Genomic DNA, 27,370 nt, shown 5'->3' on the forward strand with positions numbered 1-27,370 from the left:
CGTCTCCCTCCTCTTTTATTATTACCGGCGGATCGTAATTCTAATAATTTGTAATTCTACCGTAGCGCTTTCCAAATCGCAGTCCTCGCGGCGCATTCACGCCGATCGTTTTCCGCCGGTTCCGCCGCTCATCACGGTCCATTACCTTTCCTCGTAAATATCGTCTTTCGAGTGCTCGCCCGTGAAAGGGATCATCAACGCGCTGCAGCCCAAATCCACTGCAGAAATCGCGCGCCTGGCAGAAATTAATTTTATTCTTCTCCGATTCGCCACGTTCGATTCGCGTTTATCACGCGCGCCCGTGCAATATGTCGCGGGACACGGGCATTTTGTTTACGGGACGCGACGTTTTCACGCAAATCCGACTAAATGAAACTATCCCTTGCCACTCGTCCCGTTCCCTTCGTAATTTTATCACTAAAGTTTGTTACGATTTACGCGTCCCACGTTACAGGACAATTACACGCTGCGACACATTTTTTTCATTCAACCGTTTATTCGACACGGTGATCCGAAACAAACGTTTCGAAATATTTTTAAAACGGTTTAAAGTTACGCAAAAAAAAAAACTGATGAGAGAACGAGAGAGAGAGAAAAGGAGTAGTTATTTATTTAGCGCTCTGAAAACAATTTTCCTCAAGCGCAATCTCAAAAACAAAGTAAATGTAAAGAAATAACGAGAGAGCGAGGAGTTTATATTAAAATCTCTTTCTTTCGAATTTTATATTGCTCGCACTTGCAAATATTATGTTGCTTATGTGCGAATATAAAATTCAGACAATGGAAAATAACGTTCTCAAACAGTTTGCATCATATGCGTTTACACATTTAAAGTTCGTTAAATTGCGTCTAGAAAAATATTATATATAGCAGCTCGGAATGCAAAGATAACTGAGCAATATCTAAAAATTCTTTTCCGTCAAGAATTTATCATTGGAATTTATTGCACAGTCCATACATTGTTACGTGCAGTTGCATATTGCGCTGCGATTATGCTATTTATAAACAGATGAAACTTGGGTGATAAAAAGCGTCCATTTTCAAACAGATTGCAATCCACGGTCGTACTTAATTGTTAAATAACTACAAGAAATGTATTCGTTTAATCTCTCGTTCTTTTTATTCTTATTAATTATTTTTTAATTTTTATTTCGTAAACTTTTACACTTTATTAATTCGAGAATAGTCACACGGGACGTTTTTACATACCAGGGTTGGAAACTCACGTTACAACAAAACTTTCTACTTATCCAAAATTTATTTAAAGATTCTAAGACACAATTTAAATAGAAACAAATTACGATTTATGTATTCATTGTAGAAATTATCTCAAGATCGCAAAAAAAAAAGATTAGATGATTATTCTCAGGTTAAAGCAAGGATCATCATATATGTGGATAGTCTTGCTTCTTTTTATTGTTAAAAAAAAATTATTATACGTATGTTTATATATAAAATTTTGACATATCATGTCCGCGTAACTTTTCGTATCTGATCGTAAACTTTCATCTTCTCAAATTTGTTTGATTATTGCGTCTTCTCGCTTGTCGATGATAGATGTCGGGTTCATCAGCTGTAAGACAATGTTTGCCTATAATTTGAAATCGATATCGTGAGTTCAGCTAGGAGCGACTCGTAGTCGAGCAACTTCCCGATACACACGCGGATGTGTCCGGAAATTTAACTCGCTCCTACACCAATGTTATCAATCGATGTTGAATAGTTTAGACGAGGTACCCAAAGCCAATCGGTAATCGGATTGGGTTGCACTCGGTCTAACGACTGACCCTTGAATAACTAAACTGCAAGAGACGCAGTCAGATTTTCATTCGTTATTTTTCGGCAAACGAATAATTTCATTATCTAATATCGCGACGGTATATCTCTACGTACCTGTCGAATAGCAACTCTTCCGTGTAGCAAGCGTCCATTTCCGCCGACAGCTTTTTAATAACTTGAAATGTAGGATTAAGTTCGAGAATTGCTTTGAGCGTAAAAAGCCCTAGCAAAAAGCGAACGTTCGATCGAAGCGTCATTCAGCGAGACTTGATTTCAGATTGCAGAGGCATCCGCGATGAAAGAAATGCGATGGCAGGTTCCGGGACTTTTCCCGTACATCTTCCGTCGTACTTTCCATCGGATACAAGTGCTGGTGACTTTCATCCATCGACGTACCTGTTCGCAAGTTTTGCGAAATGGATGCGTGAGAGAAGTTCCGAAGCGCTTTCATATAACTCGTATATCGCGGCTGACATACGGGGGGGGGGGGGTTCAGTCTCTCGCTGCCGCGGGTGCTCGCTAGAAAGAAATCTCCCGCGAAAAGGTATTTGTCAATGAGCCCGAGCAAAAGGCACGCAGGCAAATGGATCTTGCGAACGAAAACCTGATGGAAATATATCATAATTCACGCCGATATGTCGAAGCCCCGTTAAACATGAGGCCTTGACATTTTTTCGAAACCCTTATTTATGAAAGGAAAGATCTAAATTTTGCGTGATTATTTAATTATTAAAATTATTTCTATACAGCTGTACAAAATGTGAAAATTATATTTCAACCTAAAACGACCGAGTTTGTATTATATTAATTTTTGTAACATTCCTCATCATGTTTAAACGTCCCTTATAAGTATTTTAATATAATCCAATAACAACAAATCTTCGGATTCGTATTTACAACTAAAGATTTTTAGACATTTCAGTAAAATTATTCTTTTTGTGTATTCACAAATAAAACACAAATTTTCGACTAAACGTGTGATATCAGTAAATAAATTATTACTACGTGCTAAAAGAACAAAGTATTAATTCTATTGTAATTTTTTATTAAATGTCTGTATTATGTTTCATATCAAGTTATTGCATTTATAATTAATAATTAATTATAATATTAACAGAATTATTAATTATTAACATAATAATTTATTAAATCAAGAGCAAAACTGCGCAAATAATTGCGCATGTTAAAGAGAAGATTTTCCTCTGGTTTCTTTTTGCTTAAAAGACAAAATTTTTGATTTGCTAGATCGCGATACTTCTTGCCTCTCACGTGACGGCTGCAAATTGCATACTTTACAAGGCTGACATAGTTCCCGCGCGTTGTTCTGTATTTCCAATAAACTTATGCAAATACGCGGACCATGCATCTCGCTCCACCGTCCGTCCGTCCGTTGAAAGCAAAGGAAGCTAAACAACCTGTCGTAAGCCAGTTCCAGCGGAAGTACGTCGAATTCCCCGGCGGAGCATTCGTGCCACTTCACAATTTTCACGGCATTTATGTCCTTTGCCGTTTTCGTCGGGAATTTCCATGACAGACGCCCGATTCCGCCGAACAATGAATAAATCCCTGTGTTCCGCGACGTAAACCGATTCTTCGACATCCGCGATGATCGATGTTATTAGGCAGCTGTTTAGCCCGGGCATGCAATACATGTCACTCGGCGGTAGGAACATGATTACGATCTTATCGAGGAACAGAATGACAAATTGTCCCTAACCCTTCAGGTGGGAGTTCAGCCCGTCGTCTGAACTTGTATCGAAAAAAAAAGGGCAAGCACGATTGCTCGCAACGTAACGTATTGCTCTCGCGAATCTGGTCGTGTTCGCGATTAATCTTGATTAATCTTTCTGCTAGCAAGGTATTTTACAGTCTGTTTTACAAAGACAGTTTTTAGAAGAAAAAGTAAGGGATGAATGTATATATGTAACATGTATAATCAATCTTAAGATCTCTTCTAAAAGTTTCACGGGGAAAAAATTAGATTAGATGATTCAGCAAAGCTATAACTTACTGTGCGAATTCAACATCTATAATTAAGAAGATTTAATAGTTCAACGAGGGAGTTATGGCTGGAAGTAATTAACAGTTCTTAAATAAATTTCTTACTATAATAAAAACTGCTAATTTAACAAGTTTTTTTCATTACAGAAGCAAAAATATATGAGTTTAGTTGGTTTTTTCAAATTTTAGTTACAAATTTTACTCTATATATTTGCTAATTTTCGCAAAAAGTTGTCTTGCTGTATTAACAAATTTGCTACTACACAAATATGATTATAATCATTTGCGTTATATGTGCGTCGAAAGCTCGCCTTTGGCTCATACGTTCTCGCACTTGTGAACAATAGCCGACTCACCGCACTTGTTACACAATATACTATTATAATCATTAATTTTATTCAACTGTAAAACTTCACTATTTCAGCACGGAAAACTGGCTATCTATATCACGGATGTAATTCTATTAAATTAATAAAGTTCTTGGTTGTTTCAACAATTTTTTTTCTATGATTAAAACTGCTAGACACGAAAGTAATCGTGTATTTACTATAAGTTATTACGGTATCGAAAGTTGGTATCGAAAAGCTTTGAATTCGCTTTTACATCCATGCGGCCGAAAAGGCATTTGATAACGTTTTCATTTAACCGCAGCGTGCTTTCGCTTGGCGTGCACATATTTGTATATATTATCTCGTTGTTAAAAGCGAAATTGCTATGTAATTATCGAGTGAATGTTATGTTAATGACTTCGCTGGTAAATATTCGGGATAAAGCATTTCTATGCATGACCGCAGGCAACTTGAGCGCAAACGAAAAGCAGCCGCCGGAAATAATGCGAATCGATCGAAAGTTTCGCAAAGCGTAATACCGAACTCGACGACGCAAAAAGCTTCTAATGCGAAACTTCTTCCTATCCAGCTCCATCGGCTGTTTACCCCGTGACGCTTTATCAGACTCGGCGTGGCGCGATAATTGCCAGAACGTTAAACTACTTGTTGCACGACGGCAAATTTCAATTTCAATTCACGGCGGATGGAATCTCACTTTGGCGAATATAATCGATATCGGCACGCTCGGATATGTCTCTCCAACGGAATTCATTTCGCAAAAATTCACCATTCGCAGAATTCGCGAAGAGAAGTCAAGAAGAATTGATGACCGTCTAATGCGGCGGTTTAAGTATCAAAAAGCGCCAAAGAGAATGGCTTTAAGAATGAAGCTCTGAACGATTAGAGAATGAACTGAATAGAGAACTTCTTTCTTATCTCACAATCGACTTTCTTATGTGTCACGTAACGTGCAATCATCTTTATATTCAATTCATATTCAAACATATTCATATTCAGTTTTTTTATTAATCTTTAGTTATTACTTTAGTGATTATAGTTTTCTGCTGATTCTCTGGAACGCGAAACGCTATTACAGTGGATTCCTTTTATAAACGATTTTCTGGGTCAAAACGTCACTGCACTGGCTCTTTTCTGTACCTCGGAGCCTCATTGCTATCAGACAGGAATGCCTCAATTGTTTGGACCTACGTTTGTTCATCAAAATAACGTTCGCATTTTTTAGTCGCATTCCATATAGTAGTACGGAATTCGCGTTCAACTCAGTATAGCCAAAAGATTAAATTTAAAAAATACATACACTACGCGTTCATCCAAGAATAGAATAATCTAAAAATAATATTCTACCAAAAAATCTGTGATCTTACAGAACTGATGCATAAAAAATCAGAATTGCATTATCGAGTAACATTTTATGTGTTCAATGCAAGAAAAGATTATATATTTGTATCCGGAGCAGTGGATGACTTCTTATCGATTCGAACCTCTTTGGAATGCGTCAGACTCTCCTACCCTTACAGGACTTGCAAGAATGAGGCAGAGAATGGGGAAGTGAAAATACCGATCGAGCATAAAGTACGCGTGCCGGACAGCTCTCTTCCAGATTAAGCGCAATTTTAGAGCGCAAGTTTCTGTTGATAATAATAAAATTCCAACAGGATGATCTCAAATTTATCGCATTTTTTTCATAAAGCAAACAATTTTTTTTTTATTGTTGCCTCCTTCCAAAAACATATTAAAATCCATTAAAACTGTAATATACAATTTCAACAGAAGTTATTTAAAAATTCCGTCAAATATTTTCGGATATAAAAATGTCGGAAATTTTTAATAATTTTAAATAATTTGGGGAAAGATAGTTGGCTTTTTATAATTATTTCTTCTTGAAGTATTATGGATAAAGGCAGAAAATGCAATGGTCTGAGGCACATTTTATCTTTTATGATAACATGTTAAGGTTAACATTCGCTTCGTAACGTTGCTTATTACACCTTTATGCTACGCTAACAAACTTCTAACGAAGCAACGATGTTACACTTCCTGTTTGTAATACATGAAACAACGCCCACCATAAACGAGATCTGAAGTGCATTGTGTAAACTTAATCTACAATGTACACCTAAAGCCACAAATTCTTCATTAACACGTTAACGTAAACCAATTTTTTATGTATTCACAATATATATTGTGTGTATTATAATTATATCATAATTATTTATAAAAATGGCATTACGAAGTAATTGATCTGTCAGTTTAGCAACTTTGTCGTTCTATATTAATTGATATTTAGTATATTAAATAAATATATTAAATTATTATTATTATTATTATTAAATATTAATAAAATATAATTCCAGACTTAAAATGCATTTTAATGTGTTTAATGTTAATTTAAATAAAAATAAAATTTCATTAAATTCTCTCTCTCTCTCTTTCTCTCTCTCTCTTGTGCAAACTACTTGTGAAATATGCAAAATGATCAAAGTTGGGATATGTCAATTTATTTATTTTATCAATAATTTATTCTCTTCCGATTATTAATTATGAAGGGCAAGATTAAAAATAGCGCAACTAATTCATTAATGATTTGTTTCCATGAATTGAGTATGCAATAGATTTGAATACAAATTGATGTAATCAACTCTTATGCTTTATTTTGATATAATCAATACAATATATCAAATTTAATTCGCCGATTTATCTTTCACATTTTCTTTCTCTTTAAGAACATTATTCTTTCAATATTATGTATTTAAACTTTTATTTCTCAACTTCTTTTTATATGTGATAACATAAAGCTCTTCTATATTTAGTATAATTAAGTTTATTTTAATAATACGAATAATAAATTTAATAATACAAATAATGTATGGTGTGCTAACAAAAATACTTGGATCTAATTATTTAATGAGAGAGAGAGAGAGAGAGAGAGAGAGAGAGAGAGAGAGAGAGAGAACGGCGCTGTAATCACGCTGTGTTTCTAATTGTGATCAAATTACGTCACAGCCGAACGTGGACCATTGTCCTTCAAATATCATATACATAAATTTCTTTATAAATTATCTACTTAGAAAATACTTATTAAATTTAAAATATAGTTTAATGAATATTTAAATGATAATGTAGAAATAATATTAGAAATCATATCAAAATATTCCAATATTTGCACATTTCAATCGGAAATTAAATTAAATGAAATATTCAATCATTTTCAAGTATACATCTTTTGATCATCTTAAATAAATAACAGCTTTTCCAAATAACATACGTTTTCTCGAGCGTACATGGGGTACAGTTTAATCGTCTAACACGCTTATAGCCTCGTAACGTTCTGCCGCGGACATGTAACAGGATGCAATTCCTCCTCGTGAACTACACGAGTTTCTAACGTGCCATTTCTAAAGTTTCAAAGCTAGTGTGCCACGATTTAATGTATCGCGTCGTTATTTGAGAATTGTTACATTAAGAAGATTGTTATACTTAGATAGCACTTCTATCGGCAGTAATTTTCATTCAAAGATCCTTCAAGAAGGTACTATTATAATATGCTATTCACTAGCGATGATTACCGTCCCTTGTCAGATTCGACGCATCACTATTCGCATCAAAATTGGAAATGAAAAATCAGCAATTTTATTTCGATAAAAGAGAAGATAAAACATCTAAGGCAACAAAAAACCAATTTAAAAAGAAGATCGATCTTGATTTGTGAATTATATTGATTGTGTATGTATCGTAATTTTGCAATTGCAATTTGAATGTATTGTTAAATTAATTAATTTTTCAAACCGTTAAGCACTCATCTTTTTAACGAAAAAATACAATTAACTATATTATTTTTATCGTTTGCAATTTAATTTAATATTAATTAATGAATCGAAAACATTTGTTTTTATATTAGTATTGTATACCAGACATCTTTTCACATTAACAATTGTAAGTAATTAGTTTCAATATAAACAAATTTAATTGCATTTTTATACGTTTTGCAATCAAAAGCTAATTGGATCAGACTTTGATAAAATAAATGAGAAACTCCTAATGTATCTCTATATTTTCGATATTAAACTTTGGTATTTATTCGGTATTTCTATTAATATTTGCAGTTTTATAATAATGAATATGATCTTTTTAGCAAGTATTTTTTTAATCTATATATGTATATATTTCATAATCTATATGATACATTTATGTAATAATACTCCACTCTAAAATTATATGTCAAACAAATATCAAGATTGTTCAAATAAATTATTATATATTTGAATGTACTTTAATAATACAGAGTTGAGAATATTAAATTTCAGTAAAAGTATTAAAAAAATATTAATCAACTGTATAGCATATAACGATTTGTCTGCAACGTAGTTTACTAAAAGAACAGAATATAAAACGCGATTAACACCCAAAGTCAATTCATAACAATGTATTGTCTTTTATTATCATTGATTTAAAAAATATTCGCGTTACACGAGATTGTATATGAATGTACACAGATGTATATTTATTGTTAAATGACATATTTATTTTTGATTGATTATCAATAATTTGTTTTAAAAAAAATTAAAAATATACAATAAAAAAAAATAATTTTGTTAAAAACAGTTTAGAATTTAAATTTAAAAGTAAAATTCCCCAAATTTTTCTGAGTTTCCAAAAAATTTCATGATTTTCAAAAATAAAAAAGAAATTTCCGAAAAATTCCCTGAAAATTTCAGGGTTTTTCCGGTTTTTCTGAATAATACATGTCGGGAATGCTTTGTTTCGTATAAACGTTATGTCGAAACGAATTTGGAAAAGCATTGATTTTCCAATTTTTTGATGAAAAAATGATTTGAGGTGAAAGAATTCACGAATAGATGGAAAACTGCGAGAAACAGGAGCCTATATAAAACGTGAACTCTACGTAAAGCTAAATCGACTGTCGCATCAGTTTTATCTCCCGCTGTCACCTGCTGACATACCTGAGAAAGAGATTCTGACGTGACCCCCTCCGTTGATGTTCCATTCGTAGATACTTGAAACTTCGCAGATAACTGTCTACAGAATGTTCTCCCAGGCAACGCTTAGGCCGCATTAGCGAGGACCGCGAAAGATCTACAAGCGCAAATCTCATAATATGTTTGAGAGCAAATGAATTATACACCACTTACGGAATAATGCCCGCACGTAATCATAATAGGAAGCCATGAGATTTATAGTATCCCGCCATGGATTTATGTTGTGTTCACCATCGGCCCTTCACACAATCGTATAACACGATACAGAAAAGAATTAAAGTACTTTATCGTACAGCTATTACAATCCACTATCAAAATACATGATCCGGGATAGCTATAAAAACATTATTTGTTTGTTATCCCCTGAATTACGGCGCTCTCGTACTTAATCGTAGCATCACGCAAACAGATTTATGGCCTTTTTGTCTGTAAAATTTATCCTGTAATGGATAATTTTATCTCTTCTCTGTTTGCTCGTACAATCAATATTATTTTTTTAAACAAAAATATTTTATTATCTTAATATTTAACATTAATATTTAATCTAATAATAAATTAGTTTAAAGTTATGTAATTTAAAGTTATGTCAACAATTCGGATTCAATTCGGAAATAAAATTTTGTCGATTCAATTTGATTTCAAATTCAAATTAAAACAAGAAACAAAGTTCAATTCGGTTTAATTGATCAAAAAATTCTATAGTAATGGCACTAATTAATTAATAGAATTATTTTTACAAACTTGCGTTTTACATTTACAAATTGTTTCAACCAGGCTTTTTTTTCGTTATAATCAAAGTGTAAAAGAAGGGAAATCTAATGGGGGAATAATTTGAAGGACAACTACGCAGACGTTTTGCGGTTTCTTTTTTATGAAACAATAGTATACAGATATCTATAATAAATTACATTCGTAATAATTTGTATTGATGTTCTTTACAGAAATATATATAGATCGGTGAAGTCGCGTATCGCATTTTCTTGTCGTAATTTGGTCTCACGTGATCCATCGCACGATCGCTAGATTTATATTGAAACATAAGTCCCTCGTGTGTAAGCTCGGCTTGAATAGCTAACGGCTTGAATGCCACGCATCATATGTTCGCAATTAAACGTTTTAAATTATGCGGCGCATTGACACATTTTCATTCATTGCCGGTAAAATTAATCAAAAATCGATGGTAGCTGGCAATGTTATTAACTTCGGAAAATTTATGTCATAATTTATGTAATTTTATTCGTGATAAATGTAAAGTTATTATTACTTCGTGTATATTTAAATATTAATAAAACGTCAATTTCTGATATAATTATTAATGAGAATTGTTTCCAACAAAAAAGAATTAACTTTGTAATTAATATTGTTATTGCCGGACGACATCTTTTGCAATTTCATACGCAACTCCGTAGCGTCTGTTGCCAGCACGTAGAAGTTCCTTGTGGTATAACAACTTTGCTATAAATACGATTTTACGTCGCTGCGATTTAAAGTTCAAATAATTTGTAATTTGCAATTCACTTAGAACACAGGCCAATTAAAAGGTTGCACTTGTTGGTAATTTCCTGAATTAAATTTTTATTCCGGTTTTAAACGGCACGAATGCGAGTCGGAGGAATGTAGAGTCGGATTGTGAACGGTGCGTTTAACAGAATGCAATGTAATTCACAAGAACCATCATCTCGTGTACCTTGTCTGCAAAGGATTCTACTCTTTCACGTTTATCACGACTGTTTTACTACTTGTGTATTCAGTTTTACATGATGCGCCAACACAGTAACATTTATCCATCTACGAGTCGTTGTTACTCGATATCTTGCATTCAAACTACAGCAAAGTACCTCAAGTCGTTGAAAATCTAGGAAAATGCAGCACAATTACCACATGTTTATTCCTTATTCATAACTAGTTTAAATGTTGAGGTATGTGTAAAGGAGAACCGTTTACTTCGATGGAAACTATAAATAGATAATGCAATTTTCTTAGGTTTCAATAATTTTGCAAAACTGTGTATTGATATATTTAATTATTATCTTTTAACTTATTACATGTAAATAATAAATGATAAATTCGTAGAGCGTTTAATGAGAATTACCGATGATTAACATATATAAAATATCTATTTATGATACAAATAAATTTGAAATTTTTCAATTCTATTAATATTTAAATTATCCAGATTATTATAATTACTAACTTTAAATACCTAAACCATAATTATTTTAAACAATTTAAATAGTATATTATATGTTCAGGTACTGTAAATATCACATGAGATATATAAGAGAATAAATACGTCGTTAATAAACAAATTCAAATAATAATTCATAAATTAATAAAATAATTAATATATTATATGCTTGTAAAAAAATAATTAATAAAATTGATTTATACTGAGCGCGTAACTAGTAAAAATCATTATAAGTATTACATATTACACATGTACCTTAAAAAAAATAAACGGTGAAAGTAAATTGATCAATTTAATCACACATGTTTATATATACTACAACAAAAATAATAGAAAAATTTCAGAAAATGTTATAAATTTGATCACAAAAAATTACAAATCAAAAAAAGCATTATAGTGTATATTGAGAGGTTTCCATCGAAAATTGAAACAATTTCTCCTTTGCTACAATATAGACGTTATACTTCTCGCAGCTATTAGAATTTTAATATAAATCATCTTGGTAACTGTGGCAAAAATCAAGATTTTCATATTGTATAATTTAAACAACCGAAGAATAAGCTTCGAGGAAAATAGTTTCTTTTTCGCTAAAATTATAAACACTCTTCCATGCGGTAATTGAAATTTTGACATAAAACATTTCCGTGACGCAAATCATAAAATTTTCATATTGTATAATAACCGAGAAATAAGATTTCATTATTTCATTATTCTCGATATGCTTTTTATCAAAATTCTTTTCACCGGATCAAAGTGTAAGAACTCTATGTTTTTATATTCCATAGATTAGCTAATTTTTTTTTTCTAAAAAAACATCGCTACGTGCATCTTTTATAAAATAAATTGTAGTAAAATTATGTTAAAATATGTTAACAATGCAACATTTCCTGATCCCGTTTAATAAACGACTATCTAACGTACAACCTCCAGTTTAATTACATTCGTTTCCTATTTCATCGAGATGTTGGTTTTGTTAGCAATTAAAAACTCACACTAGGCCATGGAAACTGTAATTGCCGCGCAAATAATTCTCCATAATTTGCGTAGGGATAATTAAAGACGGAGGATAAGATCTGTTCTGGCCCCAACAATGCGGGCGGACACGCTCGGTCCCATTCGTTGTCCTTATAACTGTTTTACGGCGTCTATCTATAAACCGAGAGAGAATTTACGTTGCCCGTGGAACTTCGCACCACTTTTTACGTCGCGCGATCGTAAAAACGACGTCGTCCCGAGGATGAATTTACCCTGCCAAAGCCTCCATCGTCGTTTAACTCCAGCCATCTCGAGGCTGCCATTTGTTAACATACACATATATCGCGTTACGTCTTGTGCCTTTATTTTTTTTTCTACAAATTTAAAGCTGACTTAAATATTCCTGGAGGCAAGTCTCTACAAATAGGAAGCGAAATAAAAATATTGCTCGACGTATGCACGTTTGTGAGATATTTTCTGCTTCTTTTCATATCCCGCATAAAATAAGCGCCATAGAAATAAGCCACTCTTAGCAAAATCCTTGCTGAGTTAGAAGACGCTTGATGGAAAAAAATAGGAATTCGTTCCAACTATTATCTTGTCAATGTCTTCGCTGGCTGCAGATCTCGGAGACATCTCCCCGCGAGTAGAAATATCATAACTGTTCAAGAATACACATGCAATGTAATGAAATTGGAAGCAAGACAAAAATATTACTTGACAAATGTGCACACGTTTTGCAAAGGTATCTGCCACTTCTCGTATTCAACGTACGTATTACTCTTGAAAAAAAAGCCAATTCTTTAACAACGTCGTTCGTCTTTTCCTGCATAAAATAGTTAAATTCCATAAATCTGATAGAAGAATTTCAAGTCGACAAATGTTATACATTATAGAAAAACATTCGCAATAGCAATCTGTTGCAATTATTTCATCAATATATTTGCTGTTTAATAATCAACTTAAAGAAAGTTCTATTTATGTTTGTTTGCAAGATATCTTCTGGTTTTCACACTCAAGATAGATGATACGCGTCCTTATTATTCCACACGCGATTTTAAGTTCATTAGCGCTTGCCAGTGGAAACAGAACTAACATAGCAATCTGTTGGCGCAATTACCAATCTGTACGCCAATTTACCGAGGGACTATAACTCAGAGTCGTGATTCAGTGCTTAAAAGGCAAATTATCTTTCAGAATGGCTCTCGCAAATACGCGCGAAACGCTCTATAAAATTCGCACGGCCCCATCAAAACTGGAAACGGTAACACTCCTCGTGAGAATGTATTCTGGAGAACTGAATGGCGAAGAGACTCTCGCAGCTGCAATTCCCCCAGTGCTAGTCACAAATACATGAGTGCATCGCCGGCAAATCTCCAATTCCCACTCAGCGCGATATAGCGATACATTACGAATAAACTTGAAAAGACGGCGCGGGTGGATTATTCAATAATAATTGCTTGAAGCAGACAAATCTGGGAAATGGAGCGAGACGGACTGTCGGACTAATCATGGACAAAACGTGTCCAACTCGCCGTAGTGACAAAATTATTTTAAAAAATTCTCTAGATTGCGAGAAGCTCAAGGTAAAAATAATTTAAGCGAAACAGCCTGATTTACGTAAGGTGCGAAAATTTCATCTGTAAATTACCCTTCTTCTCACAATCACCCAATGCAAAATAAATTTTGTAAAAAAATTGCTTTAACTGCATTATAAAATGTTTCTAGAAAAATTTAAAATAATTTAAAGAAGTATAAACAGAGAAAGAGAGAAAGAAAAATTAATGATAGCGTGTCAACGTGCACTGATAAAAAGTCTGTCTCGATTCGGCAATTAAATCCTACCTGTAGTTTACATTCGATGTGTGATGTGACACGTGTCTCATATTTATACATTGTGTCTGCTTCATTCTTAATATATATTTACATTTTACTTACTTGAGAAATCTCACGAATCGAGAGACTGCTTTACGGCCTGTTCGTTGGACAGTTTGTTAAATCGGCGAGGCTGCGTTATCAGTTCATTGTAATGTGCTACCACACGGCAAGAATCCAAAACATGCTTTCGAGAATTACGGTAAGTCCCCACTTGAAAGATAGACGGATAGATCTTCGTGACTGCGGAATGTATCAGAAACGTCGCCATTCTTGTCATCCACAAATTCTTTGATTAATTGATAAATCAAAACAAATTTTCAAAACCAATTCTCTTCCTCTTTGTTATTTGACAGAAAGTTTAGCTAATATTTACAGGCAATATAATAAGTAAAATTAGATCAATCTTTCAATCTCCAATTTGGATATTTATAAATTTTAGGGTATAATTGCATTTTTTTAAAATACATCTAATTTTATTTTAATTATTTCATTTAATTCAAGAATAAAAACTGTACTTTAATAAAGACCATTATCTTGGTTAAAATATATTTTATATTTAATCGATCGAAAGAAATATAATTGCAAAAAAATAGCAATAGTTCTGAAACATTTCGCAGAGTCGACCAATGTAATTAATCTTCCCATGCGAGAATTCGTTCAATTAAAAGAAAAACATGTGAGAACATAATTATAAAGAAGTATTATCAAAATTAAAATATATAATATTAAGACAATAATTCAAAATGTTAAAAATATATAAAAAAGAACTATAATTTTCCATAGTTCAAAGACTCTCGGAATAATAAGTAAGTATGACAGACCCCTCTCCCAATCTTCTCATTGAAGCTCTTTATTAAAAGAGCTTTAGTCATTAGCGTAAAGTTTGTGGAGCTTTTGGGCAATCTCTCAGACGAGAACTCGTATCAATTAAATTATTATACATAAAGCAAAAGTACACGACTATGTTCCGAGACACGTGAGAATCGCATGAGAGGACTAAAAAAGGGGGATACGCCGTTTTATCTCAGCGACGATGTCACGTGGCGCATCGTACGAATTCGTCGTCGGTTTGTCAGCCGTCGCGTTCTCACGCGAGGTGAAGATGAAGGATACGCCTTTCTTCGAGGGGACCCTCGCGACGGAATCCTTCCCATTACCGACTCTCCGCGCGAGGGTCCTCCACGCTTTACTCTCGCACCAATACTCGATGATCCTCGTAGCGTATGGTTGCTGGGCAACGATCCATTTAACGGTTCACCGAGAAACGCGATCACTACTCGTTCGGAACGAGGCACTCTCGAAGGGGTTCCTGTGTACCCCATCAAATTTACACTGCGGTCGCTCCGTCGACCATTATTATGCGTCCGCGTCGCGTTCAGGACGCCGGTATCCCGTGGCTTCTCCGCGCTGTCATGTATCTCCGACGTCACACAGGGGGCCGCTCTCCTCCTTGGACGCGGGAGAAAGGAGCGCATTAACTCGTCCTTTCGAACCGGCACCGGGGAATCAGCAGAACGACGGGCATCAGAGGCATCAACGGCGACAGCAACAGCAGCAACAGCACCAGCATCAGCATCACCGAGAGGCTGCTGACGAACGAACGGCAGGGACTGGCGGCGGCGGCGGATTTCGGGGGTGGATTTCGCATACGGTCGTTCATCACGTCGCTGGATATCGCCGCGCTGTTCGGCTCTGCCGAGGGACAGCTTATCGGCGCGGTGTTCATTGTGTCGCTGGCATTCACGTTGTTAGAATCCCGGGAGCAGCGGCTGGCGTGATGGGCCAGGCAGGCGGCGTAGGCGATTGCGTGCGGGATGTAGCTCTGGTCGACGCTACCGGAGAACAGGGCGTTCGCGAGGGGCCCGACGGCGAACACTGGCACATCCTCGCCCCCGTGCGTCGCCCACGCCCTCGGCACGCCCGACGTCTGTAATCATAGTCATTATAGATGCAATTACTGCGCCCAAATCGAACGCAAAGAGATTGCACCCCCGTGCGTATTGTTGGTGGAAAATTTGACGGGATCGATAAGAATGCAAATAGATGAATTGACTCTAATAAATCTTGATAAACGTGTAATGATAAAATCCCAAATTTATAGGCGACCAGGGCTAATTCGTGAATCAAAAATAGGTTAAAAAACGTATATAATTGATTACTGAGTTGAAATTAATTATGTACTTTGAATTTAACGCTTATAGTAAAAAAACTGAAGAAAAAACTTGAATTTACGTTTCTTTTTTACACGAATATTAATAAGATATTAATGAAAAATTGTATTAAGCTTATGTAAGATTTATATTTTGTGTTGAAATTTAAAATTCTATTTGTAATTTTACATACCTTGGAGAAAACATATGAAAACTCAGATATACAAACTCCTCGAGAACATTATGACGTTTTGATCTGTGAGAGACATTATAAAATTTCGAAGACAGTTCAAGGAACTATCAGAAAGACATCTGTAAGACGTTTTTAACGTTAACGTCTTGTGTGTCCCGATTTGTATGACATCTTTTAGATATTTTTTTAAGATGTCTTTCAAATGTCTTATTTAAAATCACATTTAAACATTCCATGGCAAAGTAAAAAATATTTAATATTATAAATATTAATTGATAGAAAGATATAAAAATTTGTTCTAGTGAAATTGTGATAAAACAACTTTACAAAGATACGATTTCTGTACTATTTTGGCGCAAATAATGAATTGCAGTAAACAATAAAAAAAATTCTGTCAGAAAAGTGTTGAAGACTATTCATCCATTTTACGGAAGAATACTACTCATGGTAGTAGGATGGTGGGCAACGGAGCATTATTTTTTTAATGAATCAAGGCCGGTTTTATAACTGCGGCTATATAAAATATAGCAATAAAACGACAAAAGTAGTAAAACAAACTTTTTTGTAACGTTTAACATGGAAATTGAAAAATGTTGTAGTGGAAAACATTAAATTGTCACAGATATGTACGCACATACATGTCTGTAAATCGTACATAAAAACAATTTACTTTCCAAGAGACTTACGTATATCTTTTTTATATACATGTAGAAATCTATACTTTACGTGAATGTAGTTTAATTCGAGATATAGTCGTCAAAAGAAAATTGTTGTATTGATATGTATATTGTATAATAAAAAAGTAACAAAATTAATATCAGATAATATTAATAAACATATTTTATTCGGTGTGATATGCAAATAAGGGCCGGTTGTTCCAACTTCTTGGTAAATTTATCTACCAGGTAAGCATGTGTCTATCTTCATTTCTTTTCTTAAATAAATAAAGACGAACATATATTTATCTAATAGGTAAGTTTATCAAGAAGTCGGAACAACCGATCTTAAAAGAGCAAGCTTTTAATTCTCATAACATCACACGCTATTTAAAAATGTATATCTTTGAAATAGTCTTTTCTAAAAAAAATTGACTTTACTTAGAAAAGTGTGTATGATTGGATAAAATATAATTTTTGTAATATCTTAATTGTTTCCACACTTTACTATACCAAGCACACATATGAAGTTAGTATACATAAATCAGTTTTAGAAAATGATAATTTTAAATTCGAAAATCTTGAATATCGATCAGTATATTATTTTGTAATCTTGTTAAAAATTGTTACATTTGTTTAACTTTTAACTATATTTATACTTTTTAAAATTTCTAATGCTAAAATCACAAAAATTCAAGAATTAGCAAAAAATACTGTTCTCTTTCATCACATTGAAATTCGTATTGTTTTAAACTTTACTTTAACTTCTTCTCCAACGGAAAGAGTGTACATTTTTAAATTAAAACGAAAATAAAATTAAAGCAGCTGGTTCGAAAAGATATTGTCGCGAGTTCTAACTACGACCAACTGTAGTTCACTCTGCATTTTACTTCGCCTGCGGCTACACGGTGCAGCTCAAATGAGGCGCGCTGTTGCGGCGAAAAAGGGATTTCTCCCACAATATTTCTTTCTCGTCGAGACATCGTAGACCCTTTGCTGCGATCTCGCCACGATGATCAGATGAAAGGCCACGTTTCGGAGTAGTGCGGTAACTCAGGGAGAAGTGGTTTTGTGCAATGAAGGTGGAACGAAGCTTTATGCCCGTAGGAGAAACAACAAGTGCTGGGAGTACAGGCTAGAATGGCGATGATGACATTGCGGAGGTGTCTATTTTATCTTCGTCTTACAATTATCTTACAATTATCTTTTCTCAACAAGCTTACATCCTGACATACATAAACAAAGATTGAGAAAAATATTATAACTGATTTAATCAAAATCGATTTGTAGCTTAATAAGAGCCAAATAGGAAATATTGTAGATTTATCTTTACTTTCATACATTAAACTTCCAGTAAAATAAACACAATTTCCTTCTTTTTTCTTCTCCTTTTGCAATAAAAACTATAATGTGCAGTTCTAAAAGCACTGAATATTGTTACTCCGGTTAGACATAGTCTGAATCATATGATTTAAGTAGAGTCATTTAATATGTGTGTATTCAATATCTCTTTGTAGAGATCGAAGCGGATTTCGATCCACTTGAGATCGAAGGCAAACTATTCATGCAAAAGATTCAATATGCAAAATATCAATAATTCCACAGTAAGCATCGCTAGTCTCGACAAGGACACAAAAGAGGTACGCTGTATCCATTGAATGTCTATGAGAATTGTACAAAGAACAGAGTTGTGATTTTTTTTAAGAATATACATATATAGACAAAAACATAGCTTATTAGAGATTGTTGATAGAGAGAGAAAGAGAGAGAGAGAGAGAGAGAGAAAAGATAAATTTTATTGCAAATAATTAGTACAAAAATTAAAACCGCAGGTCTCTTTAGCACATCGTAAAAAATATATAATTTAATTAAAATGTTCAGGATAATAAACAAAAAATTGTAAAAATTAAATACATAGCTGTTATTTATATAATCACTTATTTTATGTTAAGGACAAAATAAAATTTATTAAATACTATTCTATAGAAAAAAACTATATTTTTACATAATGCAAAAAGAATATATAAATTTGCAAATAATTATAATAAAAAAACAATTCGACTAATTACAATAATTTAATGACAGAAAATTTATAGAATAGTATTTTATAGAAACAGTTTTAAATTAACTTATCTTATAAATTTTCCAGATTTTAAATTTGCACAATAATTAAGATGTTCTTAAAAATCATGTCGAGACATTTTAAATACAAATATCACTCAGCCATGCAAGATAAATTTTCAGCTTTTTTATAATGTTTATCTATACATGTTTATAAATATATATTCCCTGTGCGTCAACAAAAACAATACCATTTTCTTTTGCGAAAAATGGTATAGTCCATTTCATTCTGTATTTCATTATACAAAGTAACAGCTATTTAATTTCAGCAATTTCCCCGATTGTCACTCTATGGCGTAAATCTACGTGAAAAATTCAGAGGGAACCTTTCCTGGCCTGGACTACTTGCACACAATAATCGTTACAATAGTTGTGTAACGAGAACGGTTACGTTTGTTGAAAATAACGCAGATAAAAATTCCGCCAACGTTTTCGCGCATCCCCCAAATTCTGCCGGCGTCCGCACGTTCTCCTGAGAGAAATCCCTGCCAACGACAATGATTGCGTAAAACAACGTCGGGCTGCCGGATGGGATTCGTCCGAGGAGGATGTAACTTGGGAAATGGTATCTTAAGGAATTATGGTCCATCGGGGGAGAGAGCGTTAAATATTGTAAGGGGTTAGCGTTATCCGCCATCGGTACATCCCGAGCTCGGTGTTTCTATTGGGTAATGCGAAAGCCCGGAGATATCGCGGAGCGAAACATATCTCGCGCACTTTATTCCCAGCAACAAAATCTATGGAATGGACTGGGACAGCGAGCGCTTAGCGAGATAAACAAGAGGATCAGATACAAACGCAATATAATGGCTATAGCCATTAGATTTATTAAAGAAATATGTCGTCTATCACCGCGACAGATTGGACTGGATTTCTCTTAATGCGCTCAACTCGCACACATTTATCATAAGTTGTATAGATTCCAGAGTCTTTATTTACATTTTCGAAGAAATATTAAAGTCACGTTTGAAACCCTTGGGTTTCTATTCCTCCCGCGTCGCATCTGCCTTTCGCCTGTTTTCTATAAAAGAAACCCTGGTAAAAATAAAAAGCAGCTATTTACTAGCAAGAGAGTTTTATACGGGACAAAAAATTCTGGCTGTGTGTGCGCAAATAGAGAGCGCAGAGGTTGCTTTAAGACATCCACAAGAGGCGGATACTTCATGCGGAGTGAACATCCCTGCGAGCTCCCGGGGTGAAGTCGACCGTGCGGGGTGGGACAGATTTGTACCGGTTTGCGCTTCGGGAATGCAGAGGAGAGCGCATAGCATAATACGAGGACGAAAGAAATGGCGCGATGCGAACGGGCGAGTTATCGATGCTGAAAAATTCTCATTAATTTGCGCGCTACATCGCGCGAACGAAGGGAGTCGACGTCTACTAAATAGCCCGATATCAGCTCGGCGCGATGTTTAATTCGTCCGGGATATCTGAAGCATTAACTCCCAGCGTGTAATTGCAGGCATAAATCACTAAGGTAGGGTAATAATGTATCTACTTTTTATTGCACCGTGTCGGTACATATAAAATGCAGCGGTAGATAAGTCGCAATCCCAGCATAGAAAATTTATGTAAAGTAAGCATATATTTCACGCCACTTAAATATCGATCATCATATAATAATTATATAATCCATGCATATAAATCTATACTTATGGAACAGTTGACACACGGCACCATTTTTGCTAGTCGTGTGAAAACATTCGTTATCGTTACATAACCATAAGTCACAAAAAATGATTTTTCACAGAAGCTTTTTCACAAAAACAGAAATAAAGAAGAGAGTTATTCAGAGTAATTAATTTATACAAATATTTCTCATTATCGTAATTTTTTCTGTATATCGTGTTGAAAAAAAAAAAGTTATATTTTTATATCACTAAATTTCTTAAGTAATAAAACCAATTTTAAATTATAATTTTATGGATAGCATTATTACACAAAAAAAATTTTACTAAAGTATTTAAAAATGATCAAGAATGATGAGAAATTCTGTAAAAATTTTTCACATTTCAGCAACGAGTTTGTTAAAAAAGCGCTCTTCATAATTATTATATAATAGTCTAATTAAATTATTTTTATATCTACATCTAGGTAAATTTTTAGATACTTTAGCAATACTGTATCCTTTCCATGTAATAATGTCTTATATCATTGCATAGCTTTACTACAGTTCAATAATCATCGCGTAACTTTGTTACAGTTCGATCATTCGTTTATCAAAGATCAAGTGATGGATAGTAACTTCGAATTATCCTCTCTACATTCTCGAGATAAACAATTTCGATTGGAAATTAGGTCACTGTATACCTTGGCAGTACCGCATATACGTTTAGTACGTACTTTGTATTATGATCATGAGATTTGCTGCTAATTCCGCGTGGTGATCCAGATTTACGCGCTTAATGCATACCTGACATTCACCCTGTAAATCACATTCTCGTAAAACGAGAGCAATCTCCCTGTGTAAAATACGGGCGCTTCTTGTTTCGCGATATCGATTTATGCGAATTTACGTTTACATGATAGTCCGTAGGAAAATGCGACCGCGCAAACGAGGTCTACGTGATACTATCGTAGCAATATTATGCGATACTATCTTAACTTACATTATGCACCCACAGTGGCATTATATGTACACATTCCAGGTGTCACAAAGGTAAAATATGCAATGCAACAAATTTTTCATGTAAACGATATGTAGAATTAACTACAAAAACACGATTTATATTATTACAAAGTTTTTAAATTTTTTGAACTTGCATATATGCTCTGTAATCTGCATTAATCTGTGTTCAATTTTGTAATTATGCTAGCTTTAAAACCAAATATTTTTATAAGCCTTATACTAACGTAAAAAATATTACAAACAAATTATTATTTAAGATTATTTTACTTTCCTTTCAATTCAAATATTGTTACACTGCATTGCTTTATTATATTTTTTCAAGGTATCTAAGAAAGATAAAAAGTTGTAAAATCGAATGTAGTACTCATAAGTACATCGCGGAAAGAATGGTTTTGCTAAAGTACCTAAAAATTTACCTATAAGATACAGATCTGAAAATAATTTTGTTAAATTATTAAAATGAGTAGAATGCTCCAGTTGGTTGTTAGACTGTAAAAATTGAATGTAGCATTGCTCATTATACCGGGACACTCTAAATAATTATTTTAATAATTTAACAAAATTATTTTCATATCTGTCTCTAGCTAAATTTTTAACTATTTTAACGCACACATAAAACTGTTCCTTTCGTGAAATAATATTGCAAAATTTAAGCAATTATTTCTGTTTTCTATTTTTCTAATAATAACGATTCTTCATCCGATATCCTTAATGCTCTTATTTCAGGCTGTCGCCTGAATTTTATTTAAGGTGACGAAATGTGTTATTCGGTTCCTTGCTATTTATATGGACCGCCGCTGAAAAGGGCAGGTCAATGTAATTTATCTCTTTAATAGCCATCTAGATTTTAATCAGTTTCTTCCCTAGCCACTTACCGTTTATGACGATTCACTCTGACGAGAGCATTCCAAGAAATTGAATAATCATGCTCGAGAGTCACCGCCAGATGATACCTTTATAACTTCACGAACGAATTTTCTCAATGCATTCCGAGAGCGCCGCGAGCGAAAAGATTGTGCGAATTGCCACTTTGTAATCTCAACGAGCTGGATTTTTAATATCGCATATACGAGCCTGCCTGTGCAAAATACATGAGAAAGGATTTCTCATCAGGATTAACTTTTTAATTATCAACCTCAAATATCTTGACAATTATAATCATTTGGAATCGATTCGAGGTTTCGTGACTTTTCCGCGTCGACATTTTAATATGCAATGTCTTTAAATAGCAGTATAACAAAGTGTTTCATAAAAAAAGAAAATTTACACAGTTTAAAGAAATGTACTATTCAATCTATCTCCAATATCAATACATTTACTCCATGGTGATTGTCTTGACAAAGGTACTCTAGATAATTTGCCATTGCCTCTCGAAAGATGATCAATTAAAAATTTAATATTGTTCTGTGTGAATTTTAACTCGAATCTTTGAAATTCCAGAATCCCAGAAAGTAGACGAGTAAGACTTTTATGCCATACACCACAAAAATATATAGCCAGTTATTATTCTATGTTAATCAAAATTAATTTACATCACTTTTGCGGTGGCATAATGGTACAGTATATTAAGTTCATGTAAGATGGTAAAATCGTAATTATATACCGGCGTACCAAATTTGCGCGTAAAATTTATTAATCGCCACACCTGCCATATCGGAGACTAAATTGCTGTATGTACGTGTTTGGCATGATAATATAAAGCGAAGTGCGAATAAAACCACGGGACGACTACCTCCCATTTCGCGATGTAACTCAGCGACGTCGAATAATATTATCCGTAGCGTAAATATTCAGCGGGGATGGAAATGTCTCCGGTCGAAATGTTGTAAATACAAAATGATATAAAACTCAGCGAATACGTGAGAGATCGCGAATAGTTGCGAGGCACAAAACATTTTTGTTTACAGATTAGTATAAATTCAAATCTCTATGTAAACGCATGATGTGCGAAAATCTATAAAACGGGGGACCGTGTGCTCGCGGAACGTAACATAACGCGATCAAAAGATAAATACAAATTCTCGAAAAGCTATGTCAGCGAAGGAAATTAAATCAATAAGCGACGAGCGCTGGTAAAACTGTCATAAATAAAATACATAAATAAGGTATAATATATGACGAGTTATAAATAAAACGATCGACGCATATATTATTTTGTTGTATTTTTCGTAAGCAATTGGACACGTATCACATTTGTAATTTCTCTTCATATGCCATTAATTTAGCACACGCGTGAATTTTAAAGAGTCTTTTATCGACGGGATTTAAAAAAAAAAGAGGAAAAACTAATTTCATCGCAGAAAAATTAAATAAAATCAAACACATTTTCCTCCTCTCAATATTTGTGTATAAACATTTGTGATTCTATCAAGTGAAATATATATAGAATATATTTTTAACATTAATTCAATTATTGGAACTATTTAATACGTTAAAAATCATAATATTTTAGAAAGGTTTATATGTATTTTATTTTAACAGTGCCATTTTTTAACACAGCATATCGTTGCACATCATTATGCGCGTCTACCGATTTCAAATTAAATTTGCCTCATGCCCGATCGTGTAGCACCTTCATTAATTTTGCGGCAAAATTAAAAATTCCTAGCGCCCATCGAACGTGGTATTTCAAGATACTTGAGGAAATGGTTGGAGCTAGGCAGTCGGAAGTGTTTGGCAGAATATTTCACGATGGAACAGCGATGGTACGTGATGGATTTTCGAGCGCGGTCGGTCTCGATTTCGCCACTCGATCATTCTCCGATCCAATAAACACTGGTGAACTACCTCTCACGCGTACGGAAATGAGGATAGGGCCTCACTTACCTGAATGGAATCTTTCCCGGCCTCCCGCAGGATATTCCGTGGATGCATGTAACCCGGGCCGTTGCTGTAGAGTAGCGTCGTGTACGGCTGTCCGTCAACGTCCGACACCTTGCTGTCGGAGCCTGAAGGGAGGAAAAAAATTGATGAAGCGATTTGTTCAGTGGAATTATTGATGAATAATTTTATGAATGCCCTCCGGGGGGAGGGGGGGAGAGGGGAAGCGAAGGGAACTCGTTACTTTACATTCATCGGCACGGCGCTCCGTCGAGATTCGATGTCATCTCCCGTAAAGATAGCCGACGATCAAAAAGCGAATAATTAATTTCATCCTAGCTCGAGGCAATTCAAGTTCTCTTATCTGTTAAGAAAGTTAAATGATCTTGCGTACACGTTAAGTACCAATGACTCCGGGATGACTCTCTTAGAGGCTGTCCCACTTTTGGACGCTTCCCCGGCCACGACGGTAAACTTCATTCGCAAAGTTTCTCGGGCGCAACACGTTTACTTTATTACCATCAACGGGTCGCTATTACGCGGCATCGCCCGAATGGCCTCCCCAAGGACGGGCGGATGTTTAACGGTAAAGCGGATGAAAAAAGAGGAGGGCGGTGAAGAAGACATAGGGGATGAAGGGATGAGTAGAGAGCGAAAGAGAGAGAGAGAGAGAGAGAGAGAGAGAGACTTCGGGACATGCCCGAAGCGGTAGATATGTTTTATTCAAGGGGCTTTCTTCTACCGCCGCGCGTAGTCACCTTCAAAAATAGACCAACCAGCAACCGCGCGCCGTTTCAGAGCCTGTCCGTCGCTTAACAATGTATAATTTAACCGTTTATTTGCCGGTGCGGCGGTTCACTCTAATCGAGGAGGTCGGTGCCGCTTCTCTTTAAACTTCCCTCCTCTTGCATTTTACGCCCGATAGACCGAAACACTTTCTTGTTTCTTCGAGTAATTGCACGCTTGTTGCCGCTGTACGTCATGACTCTTGACTGATGTGCATACACCCTACCGTTTCGCGTGCCGCGGCACTTCGCGTCTACTAGGCCGGCTAGGAGTAACGAGGAGTTAGTCCGGACGAAGGAAATCATCCATACTGATCCGTCAATCTGTTTGTTAATTTTATGCAGGTCCTCGAATGGAACAAGGTAATTGTATTTACTATTATAGTGCTTCCCCGCAGACGAACGTGAGGGTTGTCACGAAATGGGAACAAGGCATTTAGATGAAATTCGTTTCTCAAAAGCTTCGATCGAAACCGATCTATTCTACGTTGAAAACGCCACAAAGCTACGAACCTTTGTAAAATATTGTCGACGGCGAGTTAACCAATTTTACAAGATTCTTAAACCCTCAATTAGATTTTGACATCGATCGAGTTAAAAAAAAAATAGCTCGTTGATGGGATAGTTAAATTGCGCGAGAAAAAAAAACGCGCGGCCATCGTTACAGTAAACACGGCGGCGCATCCCCGCTGATGTTAAGCACTTCGTGGAGGGGGAGGGGGGTAGGTTGTAACACTTTAATTGCCCATCTGTAACGTCTGACCTGACATGTAATACCGGCATCGGGATCGCGAAATGCACCGCTACCTTAGGCTGCCCGACAGCGTCCGGAACGAAATGAGCCTTTGCGTTCCTTTCAAGCGCAGTTGGAACTCACGAATTACACGTTTAAACGGATGGGGGGTAAAGGGAGATCACGAAGTCAGCGAAGTAATATCCTGCAATCTGCCTCTAGAGACTCGGTAAGGTAAAGTCTGAGATAAATGGATATATACGCGCGGGTGCGAAAACTATCGTTCGAAAAGCCGATAATCTTTTGTCGATACAAACGAGTCTTTCTGGGAAGTTACCAAGTTGAAAAGCGATGTAAAGTGGCAATTACATCAATAAAAACTATATATTTCCTCCTTGTGAAAAATCGTGTTTTGCGTGCTTCTCCGCAAAGTTATGTTATGTCAATATTTATTCGATTATTTTACAAAATCATTTAAGATCTGTATTTAAAATCTACATATAAAATGTTATTATGCATCAAGAGCTAACCTCGACCGCAATTGGCGGTCTTATTTCTGTGATTCTTAAACAGTCCAGTTTTAAATTATTATTAAAAACTATTTGTTTGATTATTATTACAAACGTTCTTTCAGGGGACAGTTTCTTCTTATATTTGTGTTTATAAAAAAGTATGCACTATTCAAGCAAATAAGATAATAATAATGGAGACAATCATTTTCATAAATCGGCAAATATAAAACACAAACATAAGTTAGATTAAACAAGAAACACAAATTAAAATGTAATATACAAGCACAGCGCATGGACTAATCAATGCTATGTTAAGAACAAAGCAGTAAATTATTACTGTAAGTAACAACATAGCGCAAGTAAATTATTTGAACAATTTGAAGCCGTATAACGGCCAATTCTCAGCTCCAAGTTAATCAAGCTCGAAAGAAGCTTAGTTCCCATTATGCCATTTCACTCACTTCGCTTTTAGTAAACAGCATAAAGATACAATATGACGGTTTATTCTTCTTACAATACATTGAAAAAAATATACTAGATTCAAATCAATATTTTTTGAATAGTACCAAGCAAAAATTTTATAACAAATATATATTATTTATA

The 27,370-nt window shown here is 34.7% G+C and overlaps 1 protein-coding gene across 4 annotated transcripts in view; it reads right to left on the reverse strand.

Annotated features, from left to right (window-relative positions):
- The window catches only part of LOC105832228 (alkaline phosphatase), a 216,083-nt gene that overhangs the window by 6,129 nt on the left and 182,584 nt on the right, over positions 1-27,370 (reverse strand). For 3 of the 4 annotated variants that reach the window (XM_036291922.1, XM_012672983.3, XM_036291923.1), the window contains 2 exons: positions 24,744-24,865; positions 9,977-16,095 (listed from right to left, as the gene is read on the reverse strand). In XM_036291922.1, coding sequence (XP_036147815.1) covers positions 15,643-16,095; positions 24,744-24,865 — 575 coding nt within the window. In that variant the 3' untranslated portion in view covers positions 9,977-15,642. Of the gene's footprint in view, positions 1-9,976; positions 16,096-24,743; positions 24,866-27,370 lie in introns of those variants that run through there. The other variant, XM_028193493.2, reaches the window with a different exon arrangement.

This window comes from Monomorium pharaonis, chromosome 9, assembly GCF_013373865.1.
Source record: "Monomorium pharaonis isolate MP-MQ-018 chromosome 9, ASM1337386v2, whole genome shotgun sequence".
In the NCBI taxonomy this organism is placed as follows: Eukaryota; Metazoa; Arthropoda; class Insecta; order Hymenoptera; family Formicidae; genus Monomorium; species Monomorium pharaonis.